This window comes from Elgaria multicarinata, chromosome 8, assembly GCF_023053635.1.
Source record: "Elgaria multicarinata webbii isolate HBS135686 ecotype San Diego chromosome 8, rElgMul1.1.pri, whole genome shotgun sequence".
NCBI lineage: Eukaryota > Metazoa > Chordata > Lepidosauria > Squamata > Anguidae > Elgaria > Elgaria multicarinata.
The window spans coordinates 72,077,231-72,092,514 of record NC_086178.1 but is presented as its reverse complement, the minus strand read 5'-3'; the positions used below and the strand labels follow the sequence as shown (position 1 = coordinate 72,092,514).

At 40.0% G+C, this 15,284-nt stretch overlaps 1 protein-coding gene across 1 annotated transcript in view; it reads right to left on the bottom strand.

The window, feature by feature from the left end:
* Window positions 1-13,121: 13,121 nt before the first annotated feature.
* Window positions 13,122-15,284, bottom strand: part of HTRA1 (HtrA serine peptidase 1) — a 58,299-nt gene continuing 56,136 nt past the window's right edge. The window contains exon 9 of the mRNA XM_063132766.1: window positions 13,122-13,816. Within this exon, the coding sequence (XP_062988836.1) occupies window positions 13,648-13,816 (169 nt within the window). The 3' untranslated portion in view covers window positions 13,122-13,647. The remainder of the gene's footprint in view (window positions 13,817-15,284) is intronic.

The window sequence follows — 15,284 nt, the reverse complement described above, 5'->3', positions numbered from 1 at the left end:
AGCCCAGGATGAGCCATCTCCATGATCCAATGGAAGCCCATGGGCTTGAGATTAGGAGCATAGGAATCTGCTTTATACTGAGTTAGTCCATAAAGTAACATGACAGTGCTATGTGAGCAGACAAAACATGCCATCCCAAAAATCCACCCCAAACATTGGTTCTTTCCACCAATTGCTGATTTTTTAAACATGGCACGTATGTGCAGCTCTGCCAGTTGGCTAGTGGCAGTGCATCCCTTATTCCCCCTAGCTGCATTAGGGCAAGTGCAAACTATAAACGGACAATTGGCTTTAAATCTTCCATCTACACATTTTTCAGATCTAAAGTCCATCCTGAGCAGGATCTGCATAACTTCTTCAAAACTGTTTAAAACTGTTTTGACAACTGTTGAGGCCCAGGACACACTCCATATACAGTTTCAAAATGTTTTCAGAGTGTTTTATCCTGCTTGGTGTAGATATGGGTCAACCAAGCATTTGGTGAGCCTCTCTTTAATTAATTACTGTACATTTGAATGGTGATAGATCGGCTGTTGCAACTCACTTTAAATCAGCTTAAGTCCCTGGCTGAAGAGTTGAATACCAATGATTTTCAAAGGTTTAGCTCCCCCTTGTGGAACTATATTTTAAACTTGTAATCTTATTGCTCCTGCTTTACTTTCATGCAGTATTGTGTTGTAAAGCAGTTAATTTTCATCAGATGAAAATAAAAAGCCTATATTTAGTAGGCCGTAAATATTCATATTTGAGAATTTATTTAAGTGGTTCTTCCATTAGATAGAAAAGTGTATTCTAACTTACACAACTTGTTCGCATGATCACTGTTGCTTAAAAAAGCCTTTTAGATTCCATTTGCCTAATGACCCACCTCGGAGCGGCTAATCATCTCATCCAAAACCAGGTGGCATGGCTTGTTGGAGGGGGAAATAACCCTCAAATAACCCAACAATAAGCCATAGCTTGTTTAGTTGTGTGAACCCAATCAGTGGCTGCATTCATATGATAAGAGGGCAAAAAGAAACCACTGTGGATGCTACACAGGTTGGTTTTGGACAACATGGCAACCCGCAACAAGACATGGGTATTTAGGACAATGGCAGACATGAGGATGGGGGAAGATGTTACAATGGCTTCTTCATGCTCACTGACCATGTGAACACACTGATTCAGAGCTAACATGCTGTTATTCAGATTATTTCAGACTCACCTAGTTATTATTTAAGAGAAATTTGTATTTACATTTAAAAAATACATTGTAGATTTTCTTTTTAAAAATCTGAGTTTTGAAAATACAATTTATTTTTATCCACCCTGATTTGGTGAGTCTTGTACTAAGTGTACTTGTTGAATCCACATAGGTTTGAACTTAATAATACTAACTCTCCTGTGTATTGTTTTATTTTACATTATACTATAGCGCCAGCTTCATCTACCACAGTGATATCTACAACACCAGGTAAATCTGATTGTACACTTGCGATACCGACATTCTGGGCAGATCCTGGCAATTTAACTGTACTATCCTACACGTTTCCTTTCAGAAGTGAATCCCATTCAGTTCAATGGAGCTTACTCCCAAGTATTTATGTATTTATTTAAAACATTTTTATACCACCTTTCAAAGTGAAGCCTCTGCTAGGCAGTTAACAAGACAATATTTTAAAACAATAACATATGTAATACAATTAACAAAAGCAGCACCATAAAATATTTAAAATAACCGCAATGGTGAAAATTCCAGATTATAAAATGGGCATCCATTCATTCAAGAGTGGACTGAAACATTCGGGTCCTTAAGACCCAATTAAAAACAGTCAGGTAAGTGGGCAGAGGGGATGCAGCTCAATTCTGTTATAGCAGGCAGATCTGGAAAAATCCCTTTCAGGGTGTTCCTCCATTACAAATTACCTTAGTTTGTTTTGTGCCTGTAGCGGGGATTGAAGCAGGACAGAAAGAGGAAGGACAAGGGCAAAAATCAGCCTAGGTTATAATACAGTAGGTCCCAACTGTATTTATTGCAATCTCTGGGCTTATTTTGTGTAGCAGGTGTAGGATTTCTGATATAACATCTACTAGCAGTGGTTACCCCCAGGTCATCAGATAGGAAAGTGTCTGTAGGGGAAAGTGTCTGTACATCTCTTGAGAGAACAGTTTAACTTTTTCCTCCAGGCTTCTTGTCCTTTCAGAATTGCTCCCCCCAGCTGCTTTTCCACTCCTGGATTAAAAAAAATACAAGTGCCCACTAGTCCCCCATTTATGTATTTATCAAAGTTATATCCATTTCCCACCCAAAATGATTCTCAAGTTGGTTAACGATGGTAACTTGATTTGGCTTAAAGAGGGGAAGTTTGGATCTCAACGCATACAGTGGGGTTATTCTATGAGATAACGCGACTGAACGTAAAGTCTGTTCTTCTGTCCAGTCAAGTTAACCATCTTTTCTGTCCGCTTTTGTTCTTGCCCAGGACTGTCCCTGAGACTAGAAGGCACATACAACTATTGTGAGGGGCGTGTCGAGGTTTATTACAAAGGTGCCTGGGGCACCGTTTGTGGCAATGACTGGGATCTCAAGAACGCTCAAGTCGTCTGCAGGCAGCTTGACTGCGGGGATGCTGTTGCAGTAGTGCCAGGGCCTCGGTTTGGTGAAGGCTCAGGCAGCATCCTCCTAGATGACGTCCAATGCGAGGGGGACGAAACCTACCTGTGGGAATGCAAAAACCGCGGGTGGGGTGTACATAGCTGCACCCATAAACAAGATGCCACTGTTCTCTGCACAGGTATGTGTTGATTTATTTGTTTGACTTATTTTTAAAGACAGAAGTTGCCACTTTCTCCTGTTGTGTGCAGGAGAAGCAGCATGATCAAAACGGCCCACTGAATGAGCCATGTGCACGTTGTTTACTTCCTCTTTCAAAAGGGGAAGTAATGAGGGACAAACAGACGGGCAGAGAAGCGATGGTAAGCAAACACGATTATTGTCTGTGTGATGATGCTTGAGTTATCCAATCAAAAAAGCACAGAGAAATAAGTCTAGCAGGGAAAACAATGCATTTCCTTGGGGAAATTGCATGCAAAATATGCGTATATTAGGCAACATGCATACAAAAATGCAAATATTAGGAAAATATGCAGGAAAATCCTTATGAATTTTCATGCAGGATTTTTTTTAAAGTTCTCAAAGTTTGGGATAAACTGAATTTACGTTTGGAGAAATTCTCAATGTTTGAGATGAACCAAATTTAAGATTGGAAAAATAAGAAACTGAAAGAAGCCAACATCAGCAGATTTGTCCATCACTAACCACAATGTGCATGTACCTACTTGGTAAGGTGGTTCAGGATAACCATTTCATCACATCAGTATACCTGATGTATAGGGAAATTTTCTTTACCACTTTGGAAATGATAGAAGTGATCATGCCCCTATCCCAGGGTAGTTTGATTGACTCGGTGGGGTGTATGCATTTTCTTGCCAGGTGGTACAAGGTGAAGTTGCATGCTAAATGATGGTTTAGCATAAGGGAGGATTCTGCAACCTTTGTATTGATACTGATTCAAGGTTAGATCCACATTTAGTCATGTGCAACTGAGATGATGGAAGTGGCCTACTCTGCCCCCTCCTCTGCAGCAGCCCCTCCAGCCCCCTAAAAATACTACAAAGAGAGTCAAGAGCTCCTGCTGAATGGTGTGAGCTGTGATGAAGAAGGCAGGAGATGGAATCCCTCAAAATCGGGTGAAGGCACCTTCCCTGAGTAGAGCCTTGCTGTCTGTTGAAGGCAGATCCTGGATCCAACCCTAACAGTGCAATCCTATGCATCTACGTTGAGTTCAATGGGCCTTACTCCCAGGAAAGTGTAATCAGATTGCAATATTAATTTCCTTTCTTTCTAATTGTTCAGGGTGAACCATAAAACTACAGTGCAGTAGAGAGGAACAAACAGAAGAAATAATTAAACCTAAAGACTCTGGGTCAGATATTTTCTATTGTTCACATGGTCTACTGGCCAGCTCTTAGCAGCATGGTTCCCCCCCTCCTAGCACTGGTAGCTTGTTCCCATGCCATTCTGGTAATGTTTGGTTAACTACAAACATGTGGGAAGGGAAGATCATGTGGGAAGTTTTTCCAGCTTGCCCCTAGGGAGGGGCAGAGCTCATGTGAGAACTTCTCATGTGCTCCAACCCTCCCTGGTGACAACAGTAGCTCAAACTTTACTGAATCACTTCAAGGTCAAACTACAAAGAAACAGGAACTCCACTTTTCCTGTATTGTAAGAATAGTTCCTTAAGCTAAGCTGTTTTGCAGAATAATGCTTGGGAGCAGAATTCTTTAAGTATTTCATAAGTTTCATTCATGTTGCTCACCCTTTGGGTCACTGCACAACCCTTCAGGCTATTGAAAAGTCTCTGGCATGAGCCTTCGTCCAAAAATGTCAATTGCTTTGACTCCACATATCAGAAGTGAGGAGCTCAAGGCACAATTTCAAGGTTACCCAATGACGCAATAGCAGAGCTGGGATATCAACTGGGCCTCAGGGCCAGGAGAGTAGGCTGTAGGTGAAAGGACCGATAAAATTGGATCATGGAACTGAATGGCTTTTTCCCTTTCGTATTATTCCTTCCTTTGACTTTAGTGTTATGTTTATTCCAAAGTGAATGAAAGAAAACTGCTGCTTAGATAATGGATTAAAATGTTACTCTTAAAACCAAGGTTGTTACACAGAAAATGCATACAACATTCAAGCAATTTTTAATTAGCCATCATGGTGACCATAACCTTATTTATTTTTGTTTCTTCCTTACAGCTGAAAGGTCTAGACTAAGTAAGTCAACCTCTTATCCTTATGAATATGTTCTTCTCTTCCTGCCTATTCTTAACTGTGTTGCAACGTACAAAGCCCAAGAGCTTTCTCATTCACTGGGATGGAACAGAGAAGATCTGTACATAAAATGGGGTGGTACATTGCGTCTCTGAATGACATAATAGGGGAAGGCAGAAAGTATAAAAGTACCCTGTGAACATAGTCATACATACAGGAATTCTGAATCATGGCAAATTGCTGAACTTCAGGGCCAAACTAGAAGTGATGTTAATTGCATGAAGAATGCTCTTGATGTGGGGACTGTCTATACATGTTAAAAGCCCAGCAGTGGCTGCGCGGTGGCAATGTGCAGCTGCCGCCTTGAAGCCACCATGGGGCTTTCCTGAGAAGCTTCAAATTTAAAAAGCTGGGGACCTGCCCCAGTGTTTTACGCTGGAGCAAGTTGACTATGGCCCTTCCGACATTTGTCCTCACTCCAGCATCGAGGCGGAGGCGTTCCTGGGTGGATGGTGACCCCTGATTGGTTGCAGAAAGTCCAGGCAGAGGACAGGGGCAGGCCCAGCAAGCCCAATGGCCTCCAAAAAGCCTAAGCTGTCTTCTTCGTTGGGATTAGCCACCACACACACACCCCGCAGCAGTGAAAGCGCACGGTTTGGCTTTCCTAAAGGTAGCAGCAACCCAGTGCCGTCAAGACAGCCCCATGCATTTTGTTATGCAAGTAGTAGCTTCAGGGTGAGTCTGAGCAGCAACAGGTCCACAGGGGGCTTGGAGAGGGAGTTTAACCCTTCATCCCTCTACTGTGGTCCTGATGAAAATTGCCCCCCCCCTCTCCGCTACTATTTCCATAAGACAGGAACGTCCATTGGAACCAATAGCAATGTTTTAAATAGCACAGTGCTACAGAGAGCAGCTTCAGCAGAGGTGATTTGCATTGGAACTACAGGAGCAACAGGAATGGTTAAACTCCTCCTTCAATACCCCTGTGGTCCTGAAGCTTTTCATGTTCTTCTAGGGGTGCTCTTAACATGGCTGGCTGGGGAAAGTTGTGACTTGTTTAAACATGCATAGGATTGTGTCCTTAAATTCTTTTACTTGCAGAGGAAGGAAAATCTGGGCTTGTAGCTTTTACACAAAAGGAAAATATTCCTTCTTCTCCCTGGCTTCGATGGTTATGGTTTGGGTAGTCCAGAGATGATCACTATGGTCATATCAGGACAGCTTTGCAAAGATTCTAGAGCCCAAATCCATTTAAATTCATTTTCTTAAAGAAAAGTTAACATTTTATTAAAGAAAAGAAAGCATGAAGTTCTAAAAAGTGAGCATTATTTCTTCCTGGTTCAGCACTCCAGCTGTTGTTGTTTTTTATCAGTGTTGGACAACCACTATCATTTTATGTTGCCAGATACTTGGCTATTTGTACTTTCTGTTGCTGAGCTTAATTGCGCAAGAAAATGAATTCTTTTGTATATACATCAATTGCAGATGTTAACCATCACCTTTGTATTATTTCTTACAGCTGGAACAGTAGGGGATGGTGAGTCCTTCACAAACTAGGGTGTTTCTTTTTAATTTAGTGTGATTTTAATTTAGCATGAAATAAAATCATTTAAAGCTTCCAGTGCAGTCTGAATCAAGCAATTTGCATGAATCCATTAGGACATAATTAACATGCACAGATGATTGGCAACAAGAGCCCTGTGGTTTCTTTCTGATTTTTTAAAAAACTTTTCTCACTTTATTAGCTTCACTCTGTGCTCTCCTAAAGTACAGTGTCACCTCAGCTGTGGATATATTAGCATGACAAAACCTGTCAAGAGGTTTGAATAATGCTACTTTTGTTTTAAAGCTGATTGGAAAATAATAATTTACAACAATTCAGGTAACTGGTAATATGCTGCAATCCTATGGAAGTAAGCAAACTTCATGGGGCTTACTTTTAAGTAGACATGCCTACGATTGCACTGTAAATTGTTACATTACACCCATTTCAGATCAAACATAGCATGGATGTGACACACAAGAGAAGTTTGTTTATTATTATATTCCTGGCAAGGCACTCTGTACGCATGATTCGATTTTTAACAAATTTGCAAGCAAACATCAAAGTTTATTTTGCTTGGATCCACAGAGTGCAAAGATTATTAAGACTCCCTCACACCATAAAGAGAAAGATCAAGCCAGGACTACTTAATGCAGAATCTGAAAATTAAATTTCACAACTAGTTAGAGCAAGCTAAATATAGTTAGTTTATTTTCAGAATGCAACATAGTGAATTGTAACTCTAAGGTGTCAAGAGAGAAGCATTCCAAATGCAACTAAAAAATGTATAGTCTAAGAATAATGTGAATCAAAATATGGTCTTGAGTGGACTCTTTAACATCTTATCTCAAATGCTAGCTGAATTAGAGACAATTCATTTTTCCTTGATACACAAATTACAAGGTCATGGTTTTAAGGATTGTAAGGTTTCAAATCATGCAGATTTCTCTGTCATATCATGATCAAATTCTTCGCCATTCTAATTTCTCCAAATGTACAAATTCAAATTCAAACAGTCTTCAAAGAATCAAGCATTAGATTTTACTTTCAGTGTTATATGCTCTGAAAAATGGAGTGTGTGTGTGTGTGTCTCAATATAACAGTCTACGGTGCTAGTTTTACCTTTTTTTCCCCACTTCAAAGTTTTGTCCGTGCAGCTGGTGGGTGGTCCAAACCAATGTGCTGGTCGTGTTGACATCACTTATTTTGGTAGCTGGAGAACTGTTGTTTGCAGTGAAGATTGGGACATCAAAGACGCAGAAGTTGTGTGCCAACAATTCGGTTGCGGCCATGCTCTTGCTGCCTTGGGCAATGGAGAGTTTGGTGAAGGGCAGGGTGGCCCTTTGATGACTAAAGTGCAATGCTCTGGTACAGAAAGTTACTTATTAGATTGCAGTTATGAGTACCGGCCTGCTACATGTGGAAAGTACAAGGATGCTGCTGTTATATGCGAAGGTAGGTATTCTCCTTTGCACTATGAAAATCATTATTGTGTGTTTTGCAGATGTTTAGCCCTGTTTAGTAAAATGCATTTATATTAAGCTCCCAAAATCATCTGTAAATCCTACAATCTGTAAATCGTTTGTAAATCATTACAATCATCTCTAAATGCTATAGATATATCAATAAATATGATTCAAAATTAGAGTTATTAAATATCCATCATTTTAAATGTCTGAAAATTTGAATAATTCTTTTAAAAGAATAAGGTTTTTTTGGTCTTCTCTTGTACATTTTAAATGTACAGTTTACAAAATTTCAATAGCCATTCTTTTGGGACATATATACTTTACTCCCTTCAAGTGGGCCTATTCAGAAGACACCTTAAACCCTGCTGGTTAAGGCTTTTGGAGAGTCTTGCTATTTACTGTTTTACTCTGTACAGCACCATGTACATTGATGGTGCTATATAAATAAATAAATAATAATAATAATAATAATAATAATAATAATAATAATAATAAGTGTCTTGTGTGATGTGTTTTGCGAAACCCTGCTCACTCACTAACCACTGTCAGACCATCTGCAGCGGCTCTAACCGTGGCTTAAAGTGTTGCGTGCAACAGCAAGTGTCATCTAAACTGTCCCGGTGTCTTCCACTGGGCCTGTTGAGATGACACTTCAGGCTGCTTAACCAAAAGCCTTAACCAGCAGGGTTTAAGGTATCTTCTGAACAGGCCCATTATCAATTCTGGCTACTTGTTTAGAACTAATTAAACATATTCATTTCAAATTTTCTCTTTAATATTATTTAACAGGAGTTGTTCCATAGAGACTGAGAAGAGAAAGAGTTTTGCTGTTTGTTGACTGCAAATTTCATTGTATGTAACTAAACTATCTAGTCCACAGAAAGATTTCTACTTAACTTCTTATCCACAGGAATGGTTTTGAGGCAAACACATGGAAATCATAAACACATTGGAAAGATCCATGAGCAAAAGACTTATTTCCTGCCAACTGTTATTCACAGATCTTTTCTGAGAAATTAATGTGGATTTTCAGTTCTGGCACAGTATTTCCCAGTGCATGCTTCCATGAGAGTACTTTGAGAAGCATTGAGATGAGAAGCATTGAGCAGGGGGTTGGGCTTGATGGCCTTATAGGCCCTTTCCAACTCTACTATTCTGATTCTATGATTTCATTTTAGAAGCTAGGAGATCAGAAAAGCCTCCCAAGCTGCAACCCTTGTCTACTTATACTAGTGGAGCCTCCCGTTAGCAAGGGCGTTTTTAATTTGCTTTTTGCTTGAGGAAGACATCCTATACGATCAGTTTTCATTTTTTTAAAAAAAAAGTGAATGAGGGAGCTACTTCTTGATTCTAAACAGATGGGCCTCAATCCAGCTGAAGTTAGCCAGTGACTAATGTGTGACTAACTTGTGGTGCAGTTACTTGTACTGACTAACTTGTGCTCCATTGCTCCAATAGACCATGCCCAACTTCAGCTGGATCGAAGCCACTTCCTTGAAACGTCCCATACTTGTACCAGTGGAAATTATTTCTATGAAACCATATACAGATTTACAGCCTATGTATTTTCATATTAGGGGGGGGGCTTTAAAATATAATTAGAAATCAAGGTCTGGTTTAATTTCTCACACCATGAAAGACCTTGAAGGGGCATCTCGCTATTTCCTGAAAGGGATGCAGAAGTGAGCCCTTTGAAAGGGTAATTTCTGACACTGGAGGCTGCCTTATTTCAGTCCATTTGTCAGACCATTTGTCTATCCTGTTCAGTATTATGTACTTTGACTGGCAGAGGTTCTCCAGGATCTCAGGAAAAAGTCTCTTTCGTTACCTGCATGCTACGTGATCCCTTTAAGGTGCAATCCCATGCATATTTCATAGAATCATAGAATAGCAGAGTTGGAAGGGGCCTACAAGGCCATCGAGTCCAACCCCCTGCTCAATGCAGGAATCCACCCTAAAGATTCCTTTGTCCAGCTGCCTCTTGAATGCCTCTAGTGTGGGAGAGACCACAACCTCCCTAGGTAACGGATTCCATTGTTGTACTGCTCTAACAGTCAGGAAGTTTTTTTGTTTAGACAAGGACATCCTACAACTCCTGGCTGGCTGAGGAATCCAGAGAATTGTAGGTGTTTTTACTGTCTAAACATGCATAAAAATTCCAACTTTAATTGGAGATGTCAGCCATTTAACTGGGCACCTTCTGCATGCAAACCATTTGCTATACCACTGTTCTTTTCCCTAAAAGGGCATCATCTCTGTTTTTGCATAGCTTTTTCTGTTTTTGCAAATGAGTGTTCCCTTCTCCTGCCATCACAAGTATTCATGTAATTTCATGAAATATTAGTATGCCCTTCTTGAATACCCATATCTGTCTCCATTCACAGAATCTGGACTGACACTACCAACAGTTTCAGGTAATGTTGGATTTATTCTTTATCACTATCTTGAGGACAGCCGTGTAGGGGTTATTCCCCCCCTTTTTTGTATTTAAAAGTACTCTTCCTTGTATATTGAAACCTTTGCACATCAGTTCTATTGACATAGTTCCAGTTGAGACTATGGAGGATTTTGTATGATCAGACTCATGGGGTCAGAGCACACACATGTATAGCATCTGTATAAAAGGCCTCAGAATACATTCATAAAAAAAGCTTATGTGGTCACATTGCAAGGGCATAGGTTGCATGGATTAGTCATGCTGTACAAGACAGAACAATCACGTTTCACCCTGCACAACATCCGTTCCAACCTTCACCATTCCAATGCACTCACAGAACCTCTGACCGTAGCGTTCTAGAACTAAACCCCAGACACACTGCCTTAAAGATGAACTTACTCCTACATTTTCAAAGTTTGCAGGGATGACAAACAGTACCTGCCATATTTTTGCACGTTGCTGTGTCAGAGGAACAGAGATAACTCAGCACATGTACAGTACGAGCAGTTATTTTCAAGCAATGTTAAAACTAGTACTGTACTGAATTTTTTGGTCTACTTCTTTTTGGCCATTCATTGAGGGGAGGTACAAAAAGAAATAGCACCCAAAAATTGTGCGAAGGGGTGAGAATTTTGGAGAAAAGTCCCAGTGTGCAGGGCTTCTGTGATTTTCTTTCTATAAGGAGGTGGCGGAGGGTTGTGTATGTACCTTTTTAAGCAAACTTTTGTCTCCTTCTGTCCTTGCAGCCTTTACAGTTGCTTGTGCTTTTTGAAAAGCCCTCTAGAGGACTTCCTCCCTGGGAGCTTTGCAGTGCGGCTTTGCGTAACTTCTTGCCTGATGAAGAGATCTGCATACCTCAAAAGCCTGAGCTCACTATTTTGTGCATTTGGGGTTTGCCTTAATAAAGATATTGCCTGACCATGGTTTCTGCTGGTTTGTTTGTTTTTTCTTAATGTACCAGAGGACAAGTCATTGTTCTTACAGCAGCAGACTTGCTATAGCTACTCTTCTGGAGTCTTTCATTTGCACATGTTAACTTAAAGACATACAAATCATAAATGACCTATAGCCCCAGTTAGAAAAATGAACAGACTATTCTAGGACACAGCTAAGTAACATACATAAACCATGAACTTATTTGCCAAGATGCTACTAATCTGCAATTGGTGAAAGACCATCTACTATCCACTAGGTGGCATAATAGGCTACAATCTAGAATTAATTTACTAACAGAAATATGTTAAACCAAGAAAGGAATCTAGGCCCCTCAGATAGGATACAGAAAGGTTAGAATCCAAATCATATTACATACCCATGAACTATATTGATCCTTGCAAAGGAGTAAATCCCAAAACTGTTTTTCTTCTGATTGCCACAGCATAAGCCATGACCTTCAGTCTCCCATGGCAGCTAGCAATACTGTCATGATTAGAAAGAAAACTGATGGAAGGATTCACTTTACAGCATGAACTGCACCTTGGAACTCTTATACCTCAATAAAAACATCTCCACATCAATAAAATGCGTTATAGGTCACTAGGCATGAACCATCATGCATAAAGGAGCAGAGCAGCACTGAATCAGGTTTCCTAAATCCCTCTCCACTCCTTCCATGTCAAATGCTTCACGATGTAATGTAGCTGGAACGACAAACTATGAAGGAAGATTCCTGACGTATTAGTCATCACACTGAGTCATGTCAATGGCTGACAATTTGAAAGGAGAAATAATTGCTGTTAAAAAGCAAGCTTCTGGCACAGGCAAAACAGGGTTTCTGCATTTGTGCATTCACTTGTTCATGAAACACAATACAATCGAATAAGTGGAAATGCAAAACTGATTTCAGACAGAAAGATGCATGTAGCAACAGGATCCTGCTTTCAGCTAGTTGGTTTGTGCTTGTTGAACTGGAAAAGCACCAACATATTAAGAGCATATGAACATGCTACAGATGCAACACTCAGCTGTCTCTCACAGTCCCAGTTACCAGGGCAGAAAGTTTCCATCTCTTTGCACAACAATAGTGGACAATCACTTTTGGAACATCATTGTCTTCCAGTTGTAGAGCACGGGGTGTGAAGGTTTGTCATTGTTAGCTGTGCATTGTTAGAACAAAAATGCAGTGGCTGCAATATGGTACATTGACTTTGGAAGCTTACGTTGATATGCATTGACTGAATCATCACATGAATTCCATTCTCGGTCTGAAATGAACCACCAGCCAAGTGCTCATTTAGCTGAGGTCAGACTATGCACATGCAGCAAATAATTCAGTGGTCTTGTGATGATATGTAAAAATCACAACCAATGGTTGGCCTGATTTATTAAGTTCAGTTTGATAAAATCCAAAGTAAAAACTGTCTATGACAAAGAAAAATTTAGCTTAGAGCAAAGAGTTAGATATAGCTTATGTGCAACATCATATCACAGTGGGCCATTTCCCGTGATCAAGCAGCCCATTATTTAGGCCACAGTGGTCTGCGGTGCGTGTGGGTGGCCATTTTGAATATTCAAGGCATGAGTATTTTGAATATTCAAGGCATTTAGAGTTAGGGTTGTGGGTGGTTTGTTAATAATGTCAACAATCCACCTTTGCCGGGTTCGGATGTCATAAGCTGCAGTCATGGCTTGAACATTCAAAGCCGCCCAGCACATACCACAAGCCGCCATGACTTAAATAAAAAAATACACCACAGTAGGCTGCGGTAATCATGTGAACCACGTAAATATGTAATGAAATAAAGAACAAATTGAGCAAACAAGTGTTTTCACTTTGGAACAAGAAGACATTGAATTTATGGAAAAAACCAAAGTTCATCAAGGAATGAATTTTCATCAGGAAAACAAAAACAAAGATTCTGTTGGAATTATTTTAATTAAACTAGGAAAATACAGTATTAAAAAAAAATCAGCATGGATTCTGTAAGGAAAGGTCTTTTGGGTTGTGTGTGTACAAGAGTCAGTATTTCCAAACATGTTAGTTATCTATCACAATTGCATTTCTAGGTAAGCTACAGAAAAACCGAATACTGAAGTGTATGATTTAGCGGTGGTTTAACTTTCAAGAAGTCTTGGTTCAGGAATCACTGTAACTTGCAGCACAGAAGGGAGCAGATGTTGACATTGAAGTACTAGTAACAGATGGAGCAGCCAATAGATAATACATAGCATACATTAAGAACAGCAGAAGTATCATCTTGAACATTGCATAGGTTTTGCACCTCAAACCTATATGAAAATTACCTTATTGGCCAATAGAGTTCCACTGAATATGTGGATTATTGGTCAAATGTCTACTGTTTCCTGTACCAGCACAGAGATAATATAAACAGTCCACTGCTTGCTCTTAACAGAGAACATGAAATCCAGCTCATGTTTCTAATTAAGGGTCAATTTCATCAGGAATCACTGTTAGAATAATGTCTTCATTACCCCTACGTACTACCATGCTGAGTGTAGGATCCTTTTTGATGATGTCACTGACATCATTGGCTGAGAGTATTGGTTGTCCATTGATGCTTATAATCACATCATTTTCTTGCAGGCCTCCACTGAAATGCAGAGAGAGAGAGAGAGAGAGAGAGAGATGTTATCTAACGAAAAGAATTGTATCTGCCTTCTATAACAAATTCCAAGATATGAAATCCACAACCATAACCAAGAATACAACAACTATTTGGAAAAGTATGCGACACTATGTCACTCTTTGTGTGTTCAACTATAAAGAAAGCTCCCTGATATTTAAGGCTAAACCAAAACAGCATAGAGGTGTCCCTTGATAAAGAATGGGCTACTCTGCATTGAAAAACTGGGTGTGAAGATTGCATGGCCAACACTGGTACATCTATGCTGCTGATTTCCAGGAGCAGAAGGGGGGGGGGCACTGACACAAGACTAGCACCTTCAAGTTCATGCATTGCAGACTTCACTGGAAGTACATCAAGTTCTCTGCCACATCTTTTCAACACATCCCTAAGGATGTGCCCTTAACTGCCAGAGTTCTACTCAATTAAGCAACGTGCAGTAAAATAACGTCTCTGCATGCACACACCCATTTTACCTCCCCAAATGAACTTTTAATAAAATACTCTTCTTTCAGAACAAACTACTCTTTAAACTTGACCTTCCCAACCTGGTGCTTTCTACATGTGTTGGACTACAATCCCATCGTGCATAGCCAATATGGCCATTAGACAATGGAAGTTGTAGATGAACACATCAGGAGGGTATGAGGTTGGGGAAGGCTGGTTTAAACTGTCATGAGTTGAGGGTGGAGGAAGCAGTTTACGATTAGATAACTATTCAAAGTAGAATTCAGGGGGAAGCTTCTGAAAGGTGGGAGGAAAGACTGGGTGCAGATCGGCCTTTCTAGAGACTTTGAAACCACACCATTAAATAAACTTCACATGTTCTCTAGAGGACTCAGCCTTCATTCCTCTCTCCCCACCTCTATCGCATGAGCATTAATTTCAGACCAAGAAATCAAAGTTAGACTTCTTTAGCAAGAGCAAATCCATACATCAAGCTGGATGGTGCTCTTTCAACAGAGCTAGCAGAGGTTACTGTGGCGAATAAGGAGGATGCGGCATCCTTCCCCTATATCATCTTGCCCCATCTTGTAGACAAGCTTTGGCTCAGAGTTATGGAAACATTAACTCAGCTAACAGGATGAGACATGATTCAACCTCTAAATATAATCAGTTTATATAGCCACACAGCAGTCACAAGCTTCACTCATGCATATAGAAATGTCTTACTCAAGCACTTCTGTTAGAAGAGTCCCCCCATTCAAAAAGTTATTAATTTCTCGTAGGGCCTGCCATTTATGATGCTCAGGGTGAACACCAATGTGAAAGGGAGAAAGATTTTTCCTCTACCAATAATATAAGTCCAGAAAAATAAATACAATAAGCTGCATAAATCGATTTAAAATTACAATAAATGTATTAAATTACTGGTGCAAATTGTAAATAGGCTTTCAATCTACGTCTGCAACAACAAGGGCTAGAAACCTGTCTT